This window comes from Populus nigra, chromosome 4, assembly GCF_951802175.1.
Source record: "Populus nigra chromosome 4, ddPopNigr1.1, whole genome shotgun sequence".
NCBI classification, from domain to species: domain Eukaryota; kingdom Viridiplantae; phylum Streptophyta; class Magnoliopsida; order Malpighiales; family Salicaceae; genus Populus; species Populus nigra.
The window spans coordinates 15,735,339-15,759,892 of record NC_084855.1 but is presented as its reverse complement, the minus strand read 5'-3'; the positions used below and the strand labels follow the sequence as shown (position 1 = coordinate 15,759,892).

The 24,554-nt window shown below is 32.8% G+C and overlaps 2 protein-coding genes across 4 annotated transcripts; both read right to left on the bottom strand.

Moving 5' to 3' along the window:
• Nucleotides 1-8,157: 8,157 nt before the first annotated feature.
• LOC133691724 (valine N-monooxygenase 1-like) lies at nucleotides 8,158-12,835 on the bottom strand. Its single transcript, XM_062112331.1, has 3 exons — nucleotides 12,692-12,835; nucleotides 8,367-8,640; nucleotides 8,158-8,225 (listed from the first exon to the last, which is right to left on the bottom strand). The coding sequence occupies exons 1-3, from the start codon at nucleotides 12,833-12,835 to the stop codon at nucleotides 8,158-8,160; spliced, it is 486 nt and encodes a 161-aa protein (XP_061968315.1).
• LOC133692290 (vacuolar protein sorting-associated protein 51 homolog) lies at nucleotides 12,368-24,021 on the bottom strand. Of its 3 annotated transcripts, none has more exons than XM_062113126.1 (20): nucleotides 23,724-24,021; nucleotides 23,483-23,622; nucleotides 23,334-23,388; nucleotides 23,126-23,233; nucleotides 22,532-22,630; nucleotides 22,322-22,399; nucleotides 21,625-21,702; nucleotides 21,232-21,390; nucleotides 21,045-21,145; nucleotides 20,859-20,926; nucleotides 16,244-16,317; nucleotides 15,970-16,036; nucleotides 15,615-15,730; nucleotides 14,992-15,255; nucleotides 14,762-14,878; nucleotides 14,069-14,140; nucleotides 13,936-13,986; nucleotides 13,508-13,738; nucleotides 13,234-13,410; nucleotides 12,368-12,983 (listed from the first exon to the last, which is right to left on the bottom strand). In XM_062113126.1, the coding sequence occupies exons 1-20, from the start codon at nucleotides 23,895-23,897 to the stop codon at nucleotides 12,864-12,866; spliced, it is 2,349 nt and encodes a 782-aa protein (XP_061969110.1). In that variant the 5' UTR covers nucleotides 23,898-24,021; the 3' UTR covers nucleotides 12,368-12,863. The 3 variants fall into 3 exon arrangements, with proteins under 3 accessions (XP_061969110.1, XP_061969111.1, XP_061969112.1); XM_062113127.1 differs by having other exon boundaries at nucleotides 21,232-21,387; XM_062113128.1 differs by having other exon boundaries at nucleotides 23,483-23,635; nucleotides 23,724-23,861.
• Between the last annotated feature and the right edge of the window lie 533 nt (nucleotides 24,022-24,554).

The window sequence follows — 24,554 nt, the reverse complement described above, 5'->3', positions numbered from 1 at the left end:
AAAAAGAAAAAAAAGAAAAAGCGAGAGAGAAAGAGAGAAAAGAAAGGAAAAAACATAAAAACCAAAGAAAAAAAAATAAAAAAAAGTGAGAGAATAACCTTATAAACTTACAAAGTCTAACTTATAAAACACTAATCTAAGAAAGAATCAAGTGAAGGAAGGAGGAATTTAGAGAGGGAATTTGGCTAACCTTGGGAGAGAAGAGAAATTGAAAAAAAGTCAATTGGTAAGCATGAGAAGTTTTGATTTAATGTTTGATTTAAATGTTTTTAAGCTTATTTGATTAAGTTAGGAAGTAATTTCATGGAATTTTACTTTAATTTCCTTTAAATCCTTGATTCTTAAACTTAGGGTTCTTATGGGAATTTAAGGAAATTAGAAGGGAAAGAAAAAATGATGAAGTTAAAGTGGAACAACATAAAAACAAGTTGCAACAATCAAGGATATGCAAAATACCTCAAAGCTCAAAACCTTAAAAGATAAAGATCCCAACCTTTCCAATACTGTTCCTAAAAGGTAAACACTAACACAACTAATCTGAACCCAAGACATAAAACCCTATTTTGCTCACAAATGGTAAACATTAATATAAACCAAACATTCATATCAAAGATAGTTGCACAAACTAATATGAAATTCGGTCATAAAATCAATTTTTGCTTAGAAAGGGTAGGCATGAATGCAAATCAATCATTTATATTAAAAAAAAACCAACACAAGCATCTTAAGAATGGTTTTAAACATGCATAAAAAAAAAATCATTGTGAGATATCATAGAAAGAGACACATAAAATAACCACATTATACATCACAATCACAATCACAATCGGAGGTGGATCTAGAGCAACACCTGGGTCACGGGTTGATAGAATCAATTCAGATTTATTCGGATCAATATAAGAATAAAAATAGTTTTAAATCCAACTTGGAGGACAACCTAAAACAAGATTTGGGTCACGGGTTGGGATGGTCAACTCGGCTTGATCCAAGTCAATGTATAGATAAAAATAGTTATTACTATAGTTTAAAACCTAACTCAGGAGTCGATCCAGGACAAGGCTTAGGCCGGGAGAGTTGACCCGAGTTGACCCAAATTTTTTTTAAAAAAAGTCAAAGTAATTTTATTTTGACAAAAAAAAATAAAAAAAATCAATGAATTTTTTACTCGTGTTTTATTTTAGATCAACCGAGTCGCAGGTTGACTTGGGTTTTTAACCAAGTGAGGTCAGATTAATTCTTCCTTTATTTTTTTTCTTAAGCTCAAATTGGTTTAAACATCGGGTCAACCAAGTCCCTTCTAGTGTCTACCAAACATAAAATAAGTTAAATTATTCGGTTCAATCCAGTTCAAAGCACATCAAATACAAAACAAGATAATTATTTATCCACTCCCATTTAGTCCAATCCAATCAATACTGACCAGCATACCAAACTGTTAAGTATCTGTTTATCTAGCTATGTATCTTTACAAAGCTAATTAGCTACTTTTTATTAGAACTCGTGAATAAAAGTAACTGGGTTGTGTATGCTTCCACTCTCTTTTTTAATTTCTCTTTCTTTTACCATTAAAGAGTGGTCTGGTATGTATGTTCGTAACAAAAATGAGAATCTACCAATGTTATTTTATTTTAAAATATTAAACTATATGGTTACTGACGTTTATTTTTGACAAATAAATTAGAAGGAAGAATTTCGTAATGACAGAAGGGTAAACCAAAGGAAATTCTAATAATTTTTTGTAATCTTGGCTTTGATGCATCGTACAAATGGCTGGAATTAATTGAATCATCAAATCAAGCAGATTCCAGGCTTGTGATAAAAATGGCATGTCTCCTCCATGTGTGATTGGAGGCTTTCCATACGGCAATATCAAAAACCATAACTTTTGCATTTCTATATGGGAAGCGTGCTCTTAAGTTAAGGACTTGATTGCAACACTTTCATAATACAGAGGAATGTGGTTCTTAGTTTCAAAGTCTGATACTTCGTCTAATTCTTGCATTATTCCAGAGCTTTCTCCACCATAAGGACCAGTGGGTTTCTTGATCTGGCTCACATGCCCTTGTCGACGCTTCTGTGCTTTATCATGCTTTGTCTGGACAGAGAGAGAGAGAGGTAGGGAAGTGAATCAACAACTCAACTACAATATCCTCTATGACAAATATAACGATGTGAAGTAATCCATCATGCATCAAAATCAACTAAAACAACGAAAACACCCGCTGTTTCTTCCTTGATTTTTTGTTAACATGTTCCGCCGTTGTGTTAGACCTTTGTTACCACCACATTTAACAGTTTTACTAATGAAAATTTATATTGGTATTTACACTAATATTCTGTCTGTGATTATTTTACCGACAGAATCACAGACAGAAAAAACCTGTTGAAAAAACACTCGTCGGTAATTTCTGATGAGTCCGTCATTAATAAATTTACCGATGGCTTTACAGACGAATAATACATGCTAAAAAAATCACACGCTTCAGTCCGTCGGTAATTCTCTAAGTGCTATTTAGGATATTGCCATTAGAAGAATCGTATGTAATTCCGTCGGTGAGTTGCAGTGGCATTCAAAGTAATTAAATATTACCGACTAATTAACCAATGAAATTATTCCAATGATAACTCTGTCGGCAATTCCATTTATAGAAATATCTTGTCACCATACGATATACTTTTTTGAATTCTACTGTAATATTTCCATGGTGTGTTTATCTACTTTCAAAGTAGTTTTAGTGTATAAATTAATGGATTGGATAACAGTTCTTCATGCAAATTGCATTTAGTAGTAATACTTGCTGATTTTATGCTATTTTTCCTTTGCAACTACCAATGCATTTACGTGTTAACTTGGTTAAAAGAGTAGAGCATATAAGCTACCTTTTCGGATGGGCCAAAGCACGATTAATCAAAAGAAAATTCACGGAGATGGAGTTAATTACAGGGTCCAACAAGGTGATCGTTCTGATGTTGATGCTGATGCTCTTGAGGAAAACAACAGCGTACTCGGAAGAGTACGAGAAGAAGTGCTATGATAAATGTTTTAGAAACTGTGTTGATCAAGGTAATATACCGTGGCAGTGTTCGTCTCACTGCATGGACGCGTGCAGCAACAATCTAGATGTTATTCGCTACTGCAATGTTGGTTGTTCGCTTCAAAATTGCAACAAAATCATGGACGGTAACACCAGCCCCTTCTCTTGCCTCTACATTTGACTTGAAAGCCTGCATATAAGACTCGTTTTGGCATGGTAGGATCCACTAGTCGTCAATGAAGTCCTTTCCAAATCTTTCTACCTATCATAATTTTTTTTGAGCAACTAATTATTTCTTTGTGTTGACAAGTAGACTAGTTTGCTACAAATGGATTGCTCATTTTTGTGCCTTGATTCCCATTTATCTCCCTCCCTCTAATAAATAAATCAACATGGATATATGCCAGCTTTATAGTGTATATGCACAAATAGTTACGAAATCTAGTCATATGTGTGTAAATGTATTACCTTTTTAAAGTGTTTTTGATGCACAGATGAGGTGAAAAGGCATATTTGCTTGAAGGAGTGCTCGAACACTCACTGCAACCCCAAACACTTCAAGAAGTCTCCGTAGCAGCATCTGCTCGCTCTTTCATATTTGGAGCAATATATCTACAAGTAATGTCATGATAAATAATCAAATGATTAAGGGATGAATCATCCTTAATTATCGAGTAAACCCATGGCTGTAACATCAAGCTGGTTGTTGTGCATCATCATGTTGTTAATGATTATACAACTTTAAATTTATATATTTCAACTTTTTCTTTTCCACAACCACTTCATGATTCGATGGAATCCAATCATTCAACCTTTTTGATATTGAGATTAAATTTCTAAATATTAAACAAATAAAAAAAAATATAAAGAAATATAAAAATATAAAGAAAAAGACTAGAAATTTATTGACATTGCATGATCACTATAATTTAAAGGAATATATTTAACATAAATACAAAATGATTATATATAAACTAAATTGAAAAGAAAATAAAAATATTATTCTATTTTTAATAAATAAAAAAAATAACTTATATTTTTTAGTATATGTAAATAAAAACAATAATATATTTAATTAAATCATGCTCCAAACTTTGAAATCGGCAAAGCAGATGGAAATGGTTGAATAATTATAAACTTGTTTGATTTACTGAATTTAACATTATCTTTTAACAATATTCTTTTATTAATTATTTAATTTTTGAGTCTTCCAAGAAAGATTAGGACAAAAACCAAAGAATAACCACTTACATTACACACCGACTTTTCTTCAGGATCTTTCCTATGTGTTGGAAACTGTATGTATGATCAGATGTGATAAAATACACCAAGAGATCTTCCCCTTACACAGGCAGGGATAGAGAAGTACAGGGTGGTAAAGATACTCCTTCCATTTTTTAAATGCCTCGTTATGTTCTTGATATTAACCCATTATTAACCCATTATTAACTATAACTAAAACGGTTCAGTTTTTTATTGTGAATTGCACAATGTAATTCATAGTAAAAAAAACTGAGTTGTTTTTTTTCTTTTTCTTTTTTTTTTAATGAATATTTTTTATTTAATTTAGCTTGTTAATGTTAACTTTTTTTCTATTTAGTTATCAAACTTTTATGACACGGATTCCAGGTTTGATTGGTTAACACAGATTTTTTTTTTTGGTTTTTCTTTTTAATTAATTTTTTCGTTTAATTTAGTTTGTTAATGTTAATTTTTTTTCTTCATTAATTTTTTTTCTTCATGTAAGTTTTTTTTAAAAAAAAATTAGTTTGTTAATATTAATTTTTTTTCTATTTAGTTATCAAACTTTCATGAAACGAATCCCAGATTTGACGGGTTAACGTAGTTAATTCAGATTTTTTTTTCTTCATTAGTTTTTTCTTCCTGTAAGTTTTTTTCTTTGTTTTTTTTATTTTTAATTATTTTTTTGTTTAATTTAGTTCATTAATATTATTTTTTTTTCTATTTAGTTATCACACTCTCATGACACGAATCCTAGGTTTGATGGGTTAACCTGATTTAGTGGATTAACCTAGTTGATTCAGATTTTTTTTTCTTTTTCTTCATTAGTTTTTTTTCTTTCAATTTCATCAGTTTTTTTCTTTCAATTTTTTCTTTTAATATTATAATTAACCCACAATGAAAAGGTTGGGCAATTGTTTTTTGTTTTTTTGCTTTTTGCTTTTTTAATGAATATTTTTTTGTTTAATTTAGTTTGTTAATGTTAATTTTTTTTTTATTTAGTTATCAAACTTTCATGACACGAATTCCAGGTTTGATGAGTTAATCCAGCTTTTGGGTTAACCCGTAATGTTTTTTCCTATTCAGTTATCAAACTTTCATAACACGAATTCCAGGTTTGATAGGTTAACCTGATTTGAAGAGTTAACCCAATTAATTCAAAATTTTTCTTTTTGTTTATTAGTTTTTTTCTTCATGTAGGCTTTTTTTTTCTTTGTTTTTTTTCTTTTAAATTAATATTTTTTGTTTAGTATTTTTGTTTTTTTTTGCTTTTTGCTTTTTTTAATTTTTTTTAATTTAGTTTGTTGATATTAATTTTTTTCTATTTAATTATCATACTTTCATGACACGAATTCCAGGTTTGACGAGTTGACCTAGTTAATTCAGATTTTCTTTTTCTTTTTCTTCATTAGTTTTTTTCTTTCTGTAGGTTTTTTTCTTTTTAATTAATCTTTTTTTTAATTTGGTTAATTAATGTTAATTTTTTTTATTTAGTTATCACACTCTCATGACATGAATCACAGGTTTGGCAGGTTAATCTAATTTGATGGGTTAACCCAGTTGATTCAGATTTTTTTTCTTTTTTTTCATTGGTTTTTTTCTTCAAATTTCATTTTTAAATATTGTAATTAACTATAACTAAAAGGCATCAACCTTTTAATGTGTACAGTCAATAGTGAGAAGGCTGATGCCTTTAGTTTTTTTTTTGCGTTTTTGCTTTGTTTTTTTCTTTTTAATTAATTTTTTTTGTTTAATTTAGTTTGTTAATATTAAGTTTTTTTCTATTTAGTTATTAAATTTTCATGACACAAATTCCAGGTTTGACAGGTTAACCCAATTAATTCATATTTTTTTTCTTTTTTTTTCATGAGTTTTTTCTTCGTATAGGTTTTTTTTCTTTGTTTGTTTCTTTTTAATTAATCTTTTTTTGTTTAATTTAGTTCATTAATATTAAATTTTTTTCTATTTAGTCATCACACTCTCATGACAAAAATTTCAGATTTAATAGGTTAACCTGATTTGATCAGTTAAACCAGTTGATTCAGATTTTTTTTTCTGAAGTAGTTTGTTTCTTTCAATTTCATCTTTTGATATTGATTTGATTAAGAATTAAACTTTATGATTTGTTTTGTTTACTGTTCATTAGATTATTGTGATATCATGAGAGAATTTTACTCTACCCCTCCTTGTAAAGTATTATTCATCGGAATAATGCTTTGATTTATTGTTTTTTTGCTTTTCCATTAATCTTTTTTTTTTAATGTCATTCTGTAATATTAAATTTTTTTCATTTTTAATTATCATATTTTTATAACACGACCTTGTAGCCAGACCCATATTCAAGGTTCCGGGTTTGATGTTGCAACCAAATCCACTTAAACTTGGGTCATGCAAGTTTAACATTATAAATATAACTTTTGGGTCAGGCGTAATAGACAAACCCAATGCTTTTAAATATAGCTTTATAGAAAGATTTAACACTCTTAAATCTTAACTTTTTTTTATTTTTTTATGCAAAAAAAATTCGCGCTTTGAAGATCGGGAAATATTTATCACTCAATCAACCCATTAACCTATTTAAAGTTGCAACTTTATAAATCAACCCCTGCATTCTATGACCATTCAGGGAGGATTCATCTCTAAAATAACTCAACTTTTCTCTAGGTTTGCTTTATTCTCTCTGTAAGTTATCATAAAAACCAGATTTTTTCCTTGCTTTACACTAAATGCACACTTCTTCGAATTAACCTTTATGCCATACTTGTTCAAAGTAGCGAAAACATTCTCAGGGTTTCTAGGATGGTCTATGGAAGATATATATATATATATATATATATATATATATATATATATATATATCGGGTCTTGTGTGAACCGAACTATATCCCTACACCCCAACAAGACTTGTAAAACAGGATTTACACCCTACGGTCCGTGACCATCAATATTAGTGAGCAAAAAAGTCGAACTAAAAACTAAATAAGAAGCATAACTCTTGACCTCATCTATTTTACCAGCTCACCCACCCATTTATGATTTAGAAGATTCAATCTTTAAAATGTAAGCTTAAATCTTAATCTCAATAAATTCTCAAAGACCTGGGCTACTAACCTCTGATGTGTTGTTCCTTTGTTTTTCAGACCGAACAACATTAATTACTTTGTAACAATACATTCCACAATCAATCATAAAGGAATGTTTTCCTCACCTGCCTCTTCCATTCTTATTTGACTATAATCCAAAAATATATTTGAAACCCGCCATATGGTCCATCCTTAGGAGCGGATAACAATCTTTAATTTGAACATGTTTAGGTAGGTAAAGTTCATACACATTCATCATCTCTCTTCTTTTTTCTTTTTAACTAAAAGCATATTTGTTAATTAATCTGCATATTGAACTTCCCTGATAAAGCCCGCTTCCAGTAATCTAGCCACTGTTAAATTGAATAATTATAATTATGACATGAACTTTGGACTACACAATAAAGGGTGTTCAATCCCCTTTTATTATATTACATGTGAAATCGGAGTCGTTAGGATTTGGATCTTGATTCAAGAAAGGAAGCTACATACAGGTACACAACTATTACGTTAAATTACTATATATTGCAGAAAAACTCTTTATTTAAAAAAAAAAAAAAAAGGAGAGGGGGGGGGGAGTTTACTTGAGAATGGAATTGATAATAGGAATTCATGCTTGCTTGCGCATCTTATTGAACTTGGTTTCATAAGTTATTTATGGTACAAATGTGCAGGCAAGCATGCATGGTTTCGCAACTACAAGCAGTGGTTTAGCAAGAGTCATGCTATCTTTTACGACGGAAAGGTCAACGATGGACTCATTCGATGGCAAACTCCAACTAAAACCATGAAGAAGCCTAGAAAATAGCATGTTCGTCATCGAACTCCCAAGTGTGAAGTGTCACAGCCATGCACCCAAGCTTTCCTGTGCTAAAATGAAATGAATCTCAATCCATTCTCAGCCAACACAACATGTCCTGTTCTGGTGAGATGACACTCTGGTTTGAATCTCAGTGGCTCGTCCCAAACTTTAAGGTCCCTAATCTGCTAAGAATAGCATAACTACCTTGCGGGATGAAATGGTTGGAGACTACTGTATCAGCCATGGACACGCGAGGAATGTTCAATGGTGCAACAGGGTGGAGCCGAAAGGCTTCTCTAGCGCAGACCTCGACGTAATTGAGTAGTGCAAAATCTGATTCTTGAACCAGTTGTTGCTTCCCAACCACTCTATCCAGTTCTTCAACAAACATTTTGAGTATCTCAGGGCTGTTTAGCACCTCTGCAAATGCCCATTCGCAAGCATTTGATGGATTGTCCACTGTTGCTAAGATTATATCCTGAGAATATTATAATGTATAGTTCAAAATCATTACTAAAATGTAAATCTAGTAATATGTAATTATTTAAAATTAATAGAAAAGTTGTGTCTGTAATTGTAAAATAATTATCTCAAAAAATAAAAATTAATTAAATGCAAGCTCTTAGATAAAACTTAAAAGTGATTTTAAAGCATTAATTCAGAAAGTAGAAAATATTTAGATAAACAGTTAAATAACTCACACCTGTCCTAAGCACGTTATCTCTTGAATTGCTTTCCTAGCCGTACGTAGGTCCAACAACAAACACGATGATTTTTTTTATCTGATGTTCTTCATCTACCTCATATCTAATATTCGGCATTTCCATATCTAATATTAGATATATTACATTGTATAACAACAAAACACATCTTTACCTTATCTAATATTCTTCATGTGCCATTGCTTCTATTTTTTCTTATAATGGTTTTTATTATTTTGTTATTTTTATTGATACACATGTAAAATATATAAAATACAATTCCATTTTTTTGTTGCGAAATCTAATGTATTTTCTGTTTTTCATCGTTTTCAAGCTTTTGTTGAGGTTCAATTTTTGAGAAAAAATAAATCTATTAAAATTGGTTGGGGTGGTGAATACCGCAAGTTAAATACTTTATTTCAAACTATCGGTATTTATCATCGTTTAATTTATCCTTATACTCATAAACAAAATAGAATTGTTAAACGTCTTCATTGACATATTGTTGAAACTGGTTTTAATCTTCTTGGACAGTGGAAAGCATTATTACAATTTTGGAATTATAAGTTTGAATCCTCAGTTTATCTTATGATTTGTATGCCTACTCTTTTCCTCCACAATAAGTCATCGTTTGAGTGTTTTTTTCTTCATACTCTTAATTATGATTTTCTACGTACATTTGGGTGTCTTTTATTTTCATTTCTGTGTCTGTATCATGCTTATAAGTTAGATTTTTGTTCCTCTTCATGTGTGATTTTAGACTATAGATCCTCTCATCTTGGTTATTATTGTCTTGACATCACATCTCAAAGTATTTATATCTCTTATCATGTCTGTTTTTATGAATAAGTGTTTCCTATTGACAAATCTAGATAGATGACAAAGCCCCACAACGCCTCTCCATGTCATATTGCTACTGCCCACTTACCTAATTTGCTTAATTCTCTAATTCTTCACTCACCTGAGCCTACAACTTCTCTACCATTAATATTATCTATCATTCTTGCCACTTTAAGACAACCCATCAGTCTTGTTCTTATGTCATTGTATGCTTGTTTATCTAATGATCATTTTCCAGGTACAAGTTCTTCTTCTTTAGAGTTGCAATTTTTCAGGTTCTTAATTCTCTACTGGTTCTGCTGTTGGTTCACCCGGGTCTACAATTGTCAGCCCAGCGTCTCAGTCTGAATCTTCTATTGGGTTAAGTTTGGTTGTTGACCTCTCCTCCTATCCTCTGCAATAGCATATAGTTTCAAACTTACCTACCTCGTGTTTTGTGGTTCGTCAACATCATATGATTCTTTGTCCATGACTGCTAAAGACAGCAAATTTGATGCCTTCTTTTGCTTTGTCTACCAACTCTATTTCTCGAGTACTCTCTCCTCCTGCCTATGAACTAATTACATTTTCTAATGCTGACATGTACGTATGAGGCTTGGCACAATGCTATGAAAGATGAAATCCAGGCACTACATTCCAACAACACTTGGTCTTTGGTTCTTTTTCATCATTCAATGAATGTCATTGGTAGTCATTAGGTATACAAGAGAAAGCATCTTGCAGATGGCAGTATTGAGCGTTATAAGGCTCAGTTGGTTGCTAAAGGTTCTACTCAACAAGAACATATTGATTATTCTAAAACTCTTAGTCCTGTCATTAAACAAACCACTTTTCGGTTGGTTTTTACAATTACGATTTCACGTGGTTAAAAGATTAATCAGATTGATATACATAATGCATTTTCAATAGGACACTTGACAAAGAGATCTACATGCAACATTCTCCAGGTTTTGTTGATTCTATTCTTTCCTCTCATGTGTGTTGGTTGCATAAGTCTTTATATGGCTTAAAACAAACTCCTCGGGCATGGTACACTCACTTAAGTGATTATCTTTTCTCTATTAGATTTCATGCTTCTAAGGTTGACACATCATTATTCATCTTGTCTAAATATGATGATATATTTTATCTTATTGTTTATGTTGATAATATTTTGCATACTAGAATCAATTCAGTCTTGCTTCACCGATTGATACAATTGTTAAGCTCAAAGTTTAAGCTTCGAGGTTTAGGAGTTGTTCATTATTTTTTGGGGAATGAGGTTCATCCTACTAGTATAGGTATTATGCTACGACAAAATAAGTATATTCTTGACATACTCTATAGAGAAGGTATGTCTTCTTGTAAACCTGTTGATATTCCTATTTCTACCTCAAAGATTGTTGCTTGTTTTCTGATCCTACATGATTTTGTTAAATTATTGGTGCTCTTTAATATCTCACTTTTACAAGACTAAACATTTGTTTTGTAGTTAACAAGGTATGTTAGTTTATGCATACTTTTACATATGCATATTGGACTATCGTTAAATGTATTGTATGTTATTTTAAGAGTATGGTTTCCTTTTACTTACATATCTCTCATAGCTCCTCATTTTATGAATCGAGTTTAATAACAATGTTTGTTTCATATTCTAAATTTTTCTATATTTGTTTGTCATTAAAAAAATTAATTAATGAAATATATTTTTTAGTCAAAGAAAAATTTGATTTGGCTTCTAGAAAAATAATTTCCTTTTATTTTAAATAGAAAATACTTTTCAGAAATTGCGAAAAAAAATCTTATTATTTATTGATTATATCAAATTTAGTCCTTAAGCTTTTAATTGCTGAATATTTTATTTTGAATTTTTTTTTCAATTTCATCCTATAAAATATGATTTTATTTTATTTTTATATCAACTTTGGTCCTCATTATTTTTATTGCTATATTTGTTTTTGAATTTGTTTTTCAATTTTTTCAACTTTGGTCCTCATTTTTTTATTGTTATTTGTTTTTATCTTATTTTTTATCTTAATTGAATTTTTTTAATCTATCAAATATGGTCTCCATTCTTTTGATTGTTATTTATTTTATTTGAAATAATTTATGAAACTGAGTTTTGTTTTTAATTTCATCATTTTTAAACTTTTTTATCCATCAGATTTGGTCTATATACTTTTAATTACTATTTATTTTATTTAAAATAATTTATGAGATTTGATTTTTTTTTATTTCATCATCCTTTATTAATTTTTTTTATTTTTTTATATGTTATATTTGGTCCTGTTCTTTTAATACATTTAAAAAAATATATCAATAAATTATTTTACAGCTTATTTTTCATGATATAGTCAAACACTAAAAAATATTTTTTAATTTATTTTTCATACATTATCAAAATATAAAAATTTATTTTATATTTACTACTACTCGATGTATTTTATTTGAAATACATTAGCAATACATGTATTTTATTTTTTGATATTGGAAGGAAAAATATTTGCTCCGCCGCCGCAGCATAACATAACGGGGTCAGTTAACTAGCTTGAACAAATTGAGTTGGTAACAGGCCTGTCTCGCCTTATAAAATCTCATTAGCACCACCATTTAAACCCCAAAGCTGCACGAAATTCCTGAAACCCGAACACAACCTTTCACGACGATGATAAATTGACGGCCACATTATGAAAAATAATCAAGCCATTGCTAGTCCCCTTCTGTGAGCTCATAAATGAGCCGATTAATTATTTTGATGTATCATAATTTGACAAAAATATTGACTTCTTGAATTGAAGCATGAAAACTATTTATGCCCTGCCAAAAAAATATGGAAATAATTGCACTGTGTTTTATACAGTGTGTCAAGGTTACATGATTCCCTATGCTCACCATATCACATCCTTCCGAATTGTGGACGGCAACAACGCAGCCAAAAAATCGACACTCAATAATCAGATCATGACCATCAAAGGTGCACCTTCAAAGAGTAAAAACATGGAAGCTTGCATGGTCATTATCAGGAATCAAGAAAGATCTACCATCCTTTTCATCCCATCTTACCACCACAATACGCTGGAGGATGCCGGAGAAGTTCTGTGACTTCATTATTCCTTCAGAAATACACTTGGCAGTTCCTGATGACTCAAACATTCTAACCACCAACTTGACCTTCCTCTGATTATGGAGAAATTGGAGTCTGTTCCTTCTCTTTTGCCAACTTTGCTTGAATTAATTTATCCAAGATAGGAGGCTCCAGAGGAATTGGATCAAGGCAGCGTTCCGAAGCACCAACAATCACCTGTTCCATCAGAAAATCAATGCATATTATTTATTGCTAAGAAGTTTCAAAGCTAATAACCACAAATATCATAAGCTCCGAAAAGTCAGAGAATAATGAGTAAAGGGAAGGAATCCAACCCCCGTCCTCTCTTTCCAAGATAACACATTTTCATATAGAAGGCAGAGGAAAACAACCAACAAGTAAGAACTCCAGCAGACAATTTCCAGGACTGAAATTCAAAATCGAGTCAAGTTATTCCTTGATTTACCTCATCAAGCAAAAAGTCCACAGCAGCTTCATCTTCAACAATTTCCTTTAGAGAAGCCCTTAGAAACTGAACATCCAATTGAATTTGCTGAAATCCACTCCGGTTGAAAGTCTGGAGTCTAACATATTCTTGCAAACTTTTAAGACACAGTTTTACAACAGTAGTGACAACAGATTCCTGCAAATTGCAAGCAGAATCAGTCCATGTTACTTCATAGTCCGTACCAGTAATTCCTGCCCAATAAAGCAAACAAATGACAAGGATGGTCTTATACCTGAGTATATTCGGTTTTTGTAAAAATCTCAACTTTTTGCTTGAACAATTTTGCTAGGTGTTTTTCAAGAAGTTGACTCCTGGCCCGATGGGTGTTTGACCGACTCATTTTGTCATCCCGTAATGAATTGCTGCGGGAGGAAGCAGAGCTTCCATTGCTTTCAGAGCGATGATGCTTGCGAAGTACTCCATGAGGTAGGATCTGCTTTGCCTCTGTTCCAATTGCTTCCAACTAGCAGAGACAAAATAAAAGTAAGTAGTCTTCTTCACTTTTTCCCAATAAATAGGTGAGTGTCCACACATCGAATCTACAAGTTGTCACGACTGTAATTTGTAGGAATGTCAAATTAAATAAATTTGGCATATCCTAATACAACCCCCAAACATCACCCAAGATAATAACCCAGAAAAATCAATGAAGCAACAAACCTCTTGAAGGAATAAATCAACAAACATATGAACTTCTCTTGGCTCCTTGTGCTGTGAAAAATTAAGAAATATTAGGCACATATCAAACTAATCCACACTAAAATATACTTTTACTTTCATGTATCATACTGACCTTGACCCAATTTGGAGCTGTAAACCTCTTCCTCAGGAGAACCGTTATTTTTTGAGTTCTCATATTTATATACTGAATAAAGTAACAAAATGGCAATATGTTATTTGGAACAGATAGTAAAACTGATGTTGGGTTAATGAAAAATATTACTCAAATTAATTAATTTTGCATTGTATTTGATGACTCAATCTGTGATAGCAAATGATGTATAATAGCAAATTTGTCAATGAGTGTCTATGACACCCACGCCCAGGGGTGAATGGCCTATTTTTTTGTTAGGGGTTGTTTTGGAAAGGGGGAAAGGAGGAAGATGACGAATTTTTCAAGAGGGATGGGCTTTTTATTTTTGGGAGATCACGGTCCCACTTGGATCCCACTTTTCCAACGCATAATCAGGCAAAATTCAAAACCGGAAAAATCCAGTGCCTGATGCTGTGATGGGACCAGTTGTGAGTGAGGGGAAAGTTTTCAGTTATCCTCCAACAGACAGGTGTTTTGGGAGTGGGCAGTGTTGTGGATTATAGCTAAGAAGTAAATAAATTTATAGGAATTTTAAAGCAATGAAGTAGTGATAGTGCCATGAACATCCAAAAATTCACTACCACCATGAGATTTTTGAACAGTCACGTAAAATAGGCACTTTGTACATTCCTTGAAGAATTAAAAGTTCTGAAGAGAGAATTTAATTCGTACATGCTGTAAAAGAATTTCACCAGCTGAATGGAAGGTTCGACAAATTTCACCAGGAACAAATGCTGGCCCATTTTCATGAGCCCCACCACCACCACCAGAGAAATAAGCAGCTATTTCCTGGCAATTAAGACACATAACTTTAAGGTAAGCCACGGAGAATATAAAATGCCAAATTATGATATTTTACCTCTTAAATGAAAATGAAATACAACTGTTGAGTGGCTCCTTGCCTCAGTAATTCTAGAGATGGCAGTTTGTTCAATAAAAATAGACAGTTGAGCCAGCACCAGGACAAGACCAGGAACCACTTTCTCAACCTGCATACCCTTTGTGGAATTTTCATCTTGAATGGCAGATTTATTTTTCCCTGAAAGCAAGAGGAACTGATCATGAAGTGCCCTGAAGAAATCTTGAAATCCTTCTTGAACCCAATCAACAATCAAGTCACTCAGTTGAAGCCCTCCTAAGTTTTCCTTGAGAAGTTGGCGGAAGTCCTGGAATGAACGAGTCAAGGGATGCAAAAAAGCTAGGTGAGGATGTGTTCAAATACTTGACAGATAATGTGGTTGTCAGTGACAGGGATGTCCAAGTACAAGGATCGAGGAAGCACACACAAATCATTAGAGAAAAAAATAGAATGCAATGTAAGACCGCAGTATCACCTCCATTCTGTTAAAAACATACCAAACAGCAAACAAAGAGAAAGTCACAGAGAATGGAATCCAGTTAAATTTTCAAGAAACCTATTAGAAATTTCAGCAGGATTTGTAGATTTACATAGCTTCAGTACAGAGGAAAAGTAAGACTCCAAACATTCCTGGGTGTATTGTCTTTATGGAATTTTATTTATTACCAGTAAGACATTCAAGCTCCCTTGAAGCACTGAGCTTTTGCCTGCCTCCAGGAAAACCACCAGAGAATGCTCATTCACTTCCTCCTTTGGTTTGATATGGACATTGGTTAGGGCATCTGCCAATTCAGATGGAATTTAAATAGGATTGACAAGGCTATCTAAAAATCAATAACAATTATGAATTTTCCTGAGCTTTTTGGTCAACAATTTTATGTTCACTGCCAAGCCATTGGATGATACAAAGTTGCAAACTTGTGAGGTTACACCACTCCAAGATTTCATAACCCTCAATCCATTCTCAAAAAATGGACAAATGCACCACAGAAGTAAAACTGTGTTGAAGCTGTAACAATACCTGAGATCTCATGCAGAAGGTGAGAAAATGTGCTTTTTATATATTGTCTGACAGCGATCCGGGAAGCCTGTGATGATGTAGGATTTGATTAGTTATGAAATTCCACTTCCAAACAAACATATTTTCTTTTTTTAATTTCAGTTCGGAAATTTGATTTGTATGTCTTAATTTTGCCCTTTATTCAAGCAGTTTTTTCTTCACAAAATTGCGAGAGGAGGAAAATGAAGGTAGGGATCATTATTAAATCTAAGAGCCGCTGACATAAAAGGACAACCTTCGAAGAATAATCGGGGAGAAGAGCCTCATGCAACACCTTATCTATCAGGAGCACATCTTTCCATATAATTCCTGTATTTGGTAAAGCATTTCAAGAAATCAGATGCGAAGCTTCCAAATAAGAAAGATTAAGCAAGTGATATGAGCTTGTTTGGCAGTGTGGTTGCGGTTGCTTTTCAAATAACTTTTTGTGTCAAAATGCATGCCAATGATGTTTTTTTATTTTTAAAAATCATTTTTTACATCAACACATCTAAACGATCCAAAACATATTAAATTTTAGCAAAAATAAATAAATAAATTTTTTGGGAACACGGTTTGCACCGCGTTCCCAAACGGTGTCTTAATTAATCAAAAGTCAAGGGAATTCAGATAAGGACAGTTGGGAACAAGGAATGTTGAATTGATTAGATGGGTGATAGAAGCATTAAAGGAATGAAGCATTTTTTCACCAACTATAATAGTTTTATGATGACATGTATGATAATTACCTAAAATTTACAAAATAAGGGGAATTTTCCAGTCTCTTAGCGTAAAGATAGGCTTTTTAAAAGACGAAAGGAAGAAGACAACTTGCTTTTGCAGGTATAGGATGTGTAAAAAACTTTAGTTTGTTATGCAAAACCCACAAAATAAAAGGGACGCAAACAAAAATATAACATGGTTCGGCAAAACCTTCTCCACAAAACTTCACTATCAAAAATGGAGATTTCACCCACTAATTAAACACTACACAAATACATCACTACCCAAAACCTTGAATCTTCACTCCACAACTACCAGGCCTCGCAAATTTCTGTTGTGTAAAACTATACGTGAAGGAAATGCTTTCACAAAACCCACCACAGTGCGCACCAAATAATTCTACTATTAAGATTTGTGGTTGCCACAACACACCATCAATATTGGAAGCACACATAAAGTATCCATGACACATTCTTTTTATACTAGCAATCAAGTTGCGAGACATGCTTCAAGTTCAACTCCAATAAAAAAAAGTCCATTTTTCTAAACAAAATATGTCCACACATTCCTTCTTGTCTAGAAAACCACACCATGCAATTACCAACTAGCTACTTGACTTGCACTTCACTGCGAGTCGGATAAAAAAAAAATTCAATACAAAAAAATGAATATGATAGCATTTCCTGCATGTTTTTTGACATAAAAAATCTCAATCATAAATTGAAAAGTTTATGTAGCATTTAATTAAATAAATCTATAATTATTTGTGCAACCGTAACAAATTACAAAGCCCGACTCCTAACTAACTGAAATTAACTAGGCAAATCCGTAACCAGTGTCATAGACTCAATCAGGTTCAATAATTTTTTTTTTATATAATTTTTTATTTAAAATAGACGCTCATAAAATTGATAACCAACTAAATATCAAGAAGTTTGTTTGAGATCACGAGAAACCTACAAATATCAAACCGAGATAAATTACGTTACTCAATTAAAAATCAACAAAATATTAAAGTATGAAATTGAAAAACATTAAGCAAAAAAAAAACCCAATAAAGATTCAATTGGGAATAATCAAATTGGGGAAAAAAACCAATTAAAAAAACAAAAGGAAATAAAAAAAAGGTCCAGACATGCAGGCTTGGAGCAGCCCACGCGCCTAGGCCTGTTTAATTTTTTTTCTCTTTTTACAGGGCAAACGACTTGTCCTTAACCCTGAATTTTTTGGAAAAAAAATTGCAGGCAATGCCCAGATTACAGCGACCAAAGATCACCGGAAAGTTAGGATAGGGGTTTTTACGCCCGAAAAATCTATTTTCAACCATTTTTTACCCAAAAAGCCTAAAAAACACCATATACCCCTTGGAAAAACTACTCGTGGCCCCAAGCAACCTAAAGATCAACCCAAAATCAAAAAAAGACTCTAAGTTCAAATCTACCATCTCAAGTAAGGTTAAGGGCAAAGAACACCTAACATAAACTTCCCTCATCGAATGGAGCTCATTGACATAAAACTCGTCATTTTTCATGGCAAAAATCAGTGTCAACCAAGACTTTCTCTCTACCACTGGAATCCATCCATTTTTTCTCTCCTCTCAAACTAGAGATCAAAAATTAAAAAAAAAAATGAAGTTTTGAACCAAAATTGAATTTTCAATATGTGTAGGGACCAAGTTTATAATTTAAAAAGTTTGGGGAAAAAAGTGAGCTTTTCACCCCAAGTTTGAAACAGTCACCCCTTTTCTCTGCCTCCAATTGCTTATACCTTGCAAATTTCTTCATATGAAAAATCTTCTTTACCACTATCCATCAAAGCAAAACTAACTCTCTTCTAAAAAAATATTATATTTTGTACACTTCATTAAGCACTTCATTGCATGCTCCACCTTGAATTGCACTTCCTATCAACTTGTATAAATTATTATGCAAAAGTTTTCCTTTCATCACTATCAAAGCACCACGACTAACTTTCACAACTTCACCTTCAGTTGAGCACCTATAACCATGTGAATCAAGTCTCCCAAATGATACTAAATTCTTTTCAGTTTTGACATGTGCCTAACATCACCAACAGTCTTCATTGTGCCGTCATGCATCTTAATTTTAACACTATCAAATCCCATCAACTTTAATTTCATTATCATCCACTAGCACTACATAATCTCCATCAAATTCTTAGGAAGTATCAAACAATTCTTTCTTCGAACAAATATGGAAGGAGCATGCAAAATCTAAAAATCCCTGAATTCTTCAAAACTTTCTTCCCTTTACGAACCATGAGAACATCACCATTATTGCTCTTATCTACCATTGGAATCATAGTATCCCCAAACTTCTTGCGACTTTGTTTCAACTCTTCTAAGCCGACTTTCATCTCTCACAATGGTACAAACTATGGCCTATTTTGTGATAATAAAAGCATTTTTTATTAATGTAATCAACTTTAGGTCTAGAATTTGATCTAGAGTTATTTTTATCATATCTACCTCCTTGTGTCGTATCCCTATTATGATGATCATAATTTTGTTTTCAAAGGAACCTTCTATAACCAATGTCTTATCACCACTGACATTATATTCTACTCCCAAAAACCTAAAATTTTCTAGTAAAATTGAAGTCACGTCATTCAAAACCAATTTTTCCTTCCAATTAGTATCATTTGCACTACCGACTTGTATGACTCGTGCAAAGCTAAAGGCTTGCTCTTGATCCTCAATCTTTTCTCCTGCGTTAATTACCCATGTCATCAACCTATAAAATTCTAAAAAAATGGTTTTGCACACTTATTCCTTCATCCATCCATCCTCAAGCAGTACAAATCCAATTTTAAAAGCAAATGATTAGTCAACAACTTCAAAGCATAAACTCTCCCACTTTTCCCATATGTCTCTAGGTGTCAACTTACCTAGGATATTGTAATTAACCTCTTGAGCCAAAGCCAATCGAATCTGAATCTGACTCACTACTCTCTTCTGAATTAAGATTCAATCAGCATCCTTCAATTGTTTGCGTTTAGTCTCTTCAAGAGCAATATCAAGTCCTTGAAAGATCAAACATCATTCACTTTGCTTTGCCAGAGAACGAAATTGTTTTTCCCATCAAACAATTTGATCTCAAGTTTTGTTACACTAATGTGTGTCCTCGCCATCTTCAATTGTTTTGCACAAGACTTCAAACAACCTCGAACTAGGTTCTAATACCGGCTGTGCAAAACCCAAGCAATAACACAAAATAAAAGGGAAATAAAATATAATGTGATTCAGCAAAGCCTACTCCACAAAACTTCACCACCAAAATTAGAGATTACACCCACTAATCAAACACTACACAAATACTTCACTACCCAAAATCATGTTACATTTAAGGAATCTGCACCACACTCAATTGGTGATCAATCAAGCATCTTAATTAATTATAATTTCTCAATGGAGTGTTTCAACTCTCAATTTTTTCTTTAAAGTTAAAATTTTTAATTCTCAATTTGGTTCAATCAAGTGCTGTGTGGTGAGTGTTTTACTAGTTATCCCTGGCTTTGGAAGTGTCATGTTATCACTTAAGGACCAAATTATTTAATTTTTAACAAACATCCAATTTTAAAAACCGACTAATCAAGTATTCGGAGTTCAGAAACTTTATTGAAAAAAATAACAATTGAAATACTTGGTTTAAAAATCAAGCAAGTCCATGCACTTGAAGTGTGTTTTCTAGCAAAAGATGCATGTCATAGGGAACCTGATGAAGAAACCATTCCAGAATTTTTAAAATGAAATGAAAATCTGGACTGGTCAGCAAAAAGACCATCATATTATCCTTTAGTTGTGTCATATAAGGAAGGCTAAGCTTGCACGAGGAAGTGCCAAAGAACAAAATAGTTCAACCATCATTATTGTTTAAGCAAAACAAATTCAATTACACATATTTCTAAAGCAACCTAAACAAAGGACATAAAGAACAAAAATACCCTGAAACTTGTGCATAAAGCTGCCCCAAACACATGCTAACATGCAAATTGTACTTACATGGTAGATGAATGAGAAATTAAGCAAGGAAAATTTTAAAAAAAAAGGTAGACAATTTAGAGAAGCATTTTGTAGTCCAAAACATGATTGTCAAGAGAAGCATTGATGAGAGATTCATAGTACTTACGAAGAACACCCAGAAAATTAGCAATGGGAATCCACTTCTTTATAAAATCCGAAGTGATCTCGAAGTGCCTAAAGAAATTGCCAAATCATATTTCATGAAGAATCTTGTGAATTTCAAATTCACGCTGTCCAAATATTGAAAAAAAAATAAAAATAAAAGTTGTTGTAACCAATTCAATGCCCTTACTTGGTAATCAAGTCTTGAGAAAGTTTAATCAGTTGCTTTTCTGAGTCAGGAAATATTACTTGATAAGCTCGAACAGCTTCAGCAAACTCACTAACTAAAACCTAAGATCAAATTATTCAGGATAAAGTTTATGTTAGTATGAGAACCAATTGCCAACAGATATAAAGATGGTGCATGTTGCACTTACACCATGTGCAGAACCAGGAATTGAATCAGTATTATTTCCTTGCTCAGAAAGGTTACTAGATTCAACCGTAACATTGGCTATCTCTTCATGCGTGAGCTGAAGGCCATCAAGAGATTGTTCTAACTTTTCAAACAGTTTTGCTTTTAAGCTGTCCACCTGCTAAAACAAAGGGTCATTTGTTATCATATGCACATTGCCCTCTCCAACAATTACATGATAAGAGAAACACAATAGGCATGTAAGTTCAAATAAGTAAAATCCAGCATCTATCTGCAAGCACTAAACATAGCTTGCAATTCATAGTTTAAAAAAATATAAAAAAGAACTGCAGCCCCATTAATATGCTGGCTAACAAACAAACAATTTGAAGTGATACATTGAATGGATACAAACCGGAAAATCCAACTGTTTAAGAAGTACAGCAGCCTCAGCCCTTGCTTGTATGGATTCAGAATCTGAGAATAGCTTTCCCTGAAAAGCAGATGAAACAACACAAATTCCACATCAGAGAAAACATAACTTTAATAGTACATATCAATAGAAGTCAAGCCTCAAAATTAGGATTTCATTCTTTCAGAAAGTCTCTAACCTTATATTGGGAAGCCTAAGGAATATGCCCAAAGATATAAGAAGTGTTAGAGATTTATGACGCGGTGCAAAAACTTTAGTCAGAGGCTTGCACAGCATACCCTTATGTCCACAAATCTCAATTTATTGCAATCCTAATGTTTTTTGTGCTTCGAATCCAAATATTTTCACCAGGAGGAATTAAGTAATCAAACAAAAGTAACAATGGGTGATGGGATACCCCTGTGGCCCAGAGACCATGATAAGGAACAATTGTGAGAACTTCCATTCAAATAAACCTAAACAGTATGCTATCCTCCCCTCCCACCCCAAGAAAAAGGACAGATTCATGCAAGTAAATGGCACCAATTGCTTTACGAAAAGCATGGTCAAATCATCACGAATTCAAATTTCTAATTGCAATCTTATAAGGCCAAAGAAAATGTTGGAACAATAAGAGTGGAAGTAAACATCCATGGCTCCTCTATCCATCCATATGCTTAATTGAGAAAGAAGAATATACCTGCAGATTTTTTATAATCGTGTCCATAGCTTCTTCGGATGCTCGCTTACAATCCTGGAATGATGAGTCCCCATAGGCCTGGTGCATAAAAAATAAAATAAACATAAATTTGAAGAATATGTAATAAAAACAAAAGGAAAATGCCCAGAAAAACCAAGAAAAAAAAATGCTTGAACCAGCCATCAAAGGTCAGGGTCTAAAAGGACGGACCTTAAAAATTGGCATTGCTCCAATGTAGAACCTGACTGCATCAGCATATGCCTCTGATTTAATACACTTCCCAAGTCTAGCAGGTAGATCATATATGAACTGCTCTATTCCAGAGAGGAAGAAATTCATATGACTCACATATTGCCAGGAACATATGCTTTCATTATGTAGAATAAGAAGATTCTATTCAATCCATTAAAAACTTAAACTATAATAACGGGAAAAGGAAAAGAAAAGAAAAAGCTTGAACACAAATCGTTGCAACCTGCATTATTGAGAAACTCTTTTGAAACAAAATATGCTGCATATACATGATAATTACTGTCAACTAGCAAGAGACTGAAATGCAACCAGCTCACAATTCAACAACATAAATAGTTGCACATCAATTAAAAGTCAAATAGCAGGTCAAAAATAAAATTGACAAGCAGCATTCACGTAAAAGAGTTCCAATTCAGCATATTTGGCAAGGAACATTCTCTAAACCTCCTAAAATCCGATTCAATGTCAGTTCAAAAATTTCTCAAAAGCCACAACAATCATGTTTTCATCAGCATATATATGACCATGCAAGAAACTATGGTTTCTGAGTACCTGAACTTTTCGAAGAAGGTTGCGTGTGCGATGCAATTTCTCTATATGTTCTCTCTTCTCGAAAAGAGAAGTGTTCACGCCATCACTTCTTGATTGCACAGTCATTATCTGCAATGAATTGGTAGAATCTTAAGCAATGACATTCACATAATAAGCAATTGAAAGGACATATTTCAACAAGAAAGAATATGAGAAATTTGGCACATGCCTTATCGAGGAGCTGCTCCATATTCGTTTCCATGCCAACAATATTAGTTTTCATCCTGTACAAAGAAGAAATAAATTAATTCAAAATTACATCAGTGCCACAGGTAAGGATTGAAAGGAATTGCTGGCAAGGCAGGTCAAATCATATACCTTTTGATTGTGTCAGTGGCACTAATAAACTTGTTGTAGTTTTCATAAACTAACATTTGCAAATCAGTGTCTAGATTCTTTATCTCAGCTGCCATCTCAACATGCTTCTGCAAAAGCCCTTCCAAGTTTGATCTTTGCACCTGAATTCAATTTCTAAATAAATCAATTAATCAGAAAAAAGAAATATCAAAAAGATTAACTTGAGCTTCAAAATAAACAAATAAATAAAAAGCAGGCGTACCAGCAGATTCATGTACTGATCTGCATCGAAGGAGGTGGTGTTGATGACATCTAAGGAAGCAAATTTGAAAGGATTATTAGCATTGGTAACTGAAGGATCTGGAGAATAGAAGCTTGATAACAGATCTCTCATTCTCTTTGCCTTGTCATCCATCGGCATATCGTCCTCCCCCATTTTGTTTTTAGAAATCAATGGATTGTAGATCCAAGATTCCGGCGATGGCTTTTGGTTTAATAAAGCGGTTAAACAGTTCCGGTTAAGTAATTAGTTTCGCGTCCGAACTCATTATACCACCAACGACTATGAGGTTCAAGACCGCATCGGCACCGTCTAACGAGAGGTAGCACCATTCCGCTAAGGCCCAGAACCATGGACTCCAAGCCCAACGTTCTAGACATCCAGTCCAGAATGTCGATCCACGCATGCAACTAGCCGTTTGCCCTGCAGGTAATTTTCAAAATCTATTTTTATTTAAGTTTGTGGTAATTAAAATAAGTATTTGTAAAAATTAAGATGATGTACATTGTAGGGAAGAAAATTTATTTTTTTTATTTAAAACTAGTTTACTGGCAAGCTCATATGTTTTTTCCAATTTAGTTCCTAGTCAACTAATTTTGTTGGTACTTAATTCTTTGATAACTCTTCAATTTTTTTTTTATCGCTGATTCTTGGATGGTTCGTCAATTTGGTCCGAAATCTCATCTCATCTAAGCCCAATTAGGGAGAAAAGATAGGAAGGAAAATTAATAAAACAAATCATACCAGGTTGGCTCATTATGGTTGTGTCATCACAAGGATCACAAATTTAACAAGTTGATCTAAGTTAACTAA

What these genes read in the sequence shown, in the direction of transcription:
- LOC133691724 (XM_062112331.1), bottom strand. Translation starts at nt 12,835, where the DNA reads ATGTTTGAGTCATCAGGAACTGCCAAGTGTATTTCTGAAGGAATAATG. An exon ending in TGATTCCTGATAATGACCAT is followed by an intron (nt 8,641 to 12,691) that starts GCAAGCTTCCAT and finishes TAATATTCTCAG; the next exon opens with GATATAATCTTAGCAACAGT. An exon ending in CAACCATTTCATCCCGCAAG is followed by an intron (nt 8,226 to 8,366) that starts GTAGTTATGCTA and finishes ATTTTAGCACAG; the next exon opens with GAAAGCTTGGGTGCATGGCT.
- LOC133692290 (XM_062113126.1), bottom strand. Translation starts at nt 23,897, where the DNA reads ATGGGGGAGGACGATATGCCGATGGATGACAAGGCAAAGAGAATGAGA. An exon ending in TCCCCGATTATTCTTCGAAG is followed by an intron (nt 16,037 to 16,243) that starts GTTGTCCTTTTA and finishes ACATCATCACAG; the next exon opens with GCTTCCCGGATCGCTGTCAG. An exon ending in CCTTCTGCATGAGATCTCAG is followed by an intron (nt 15,731 to 15,969) that starts GTATTGTTACAG and finishes CTGAATTGGCAG; the next exon opens with ATGCCCTAACCAATGTCCAT.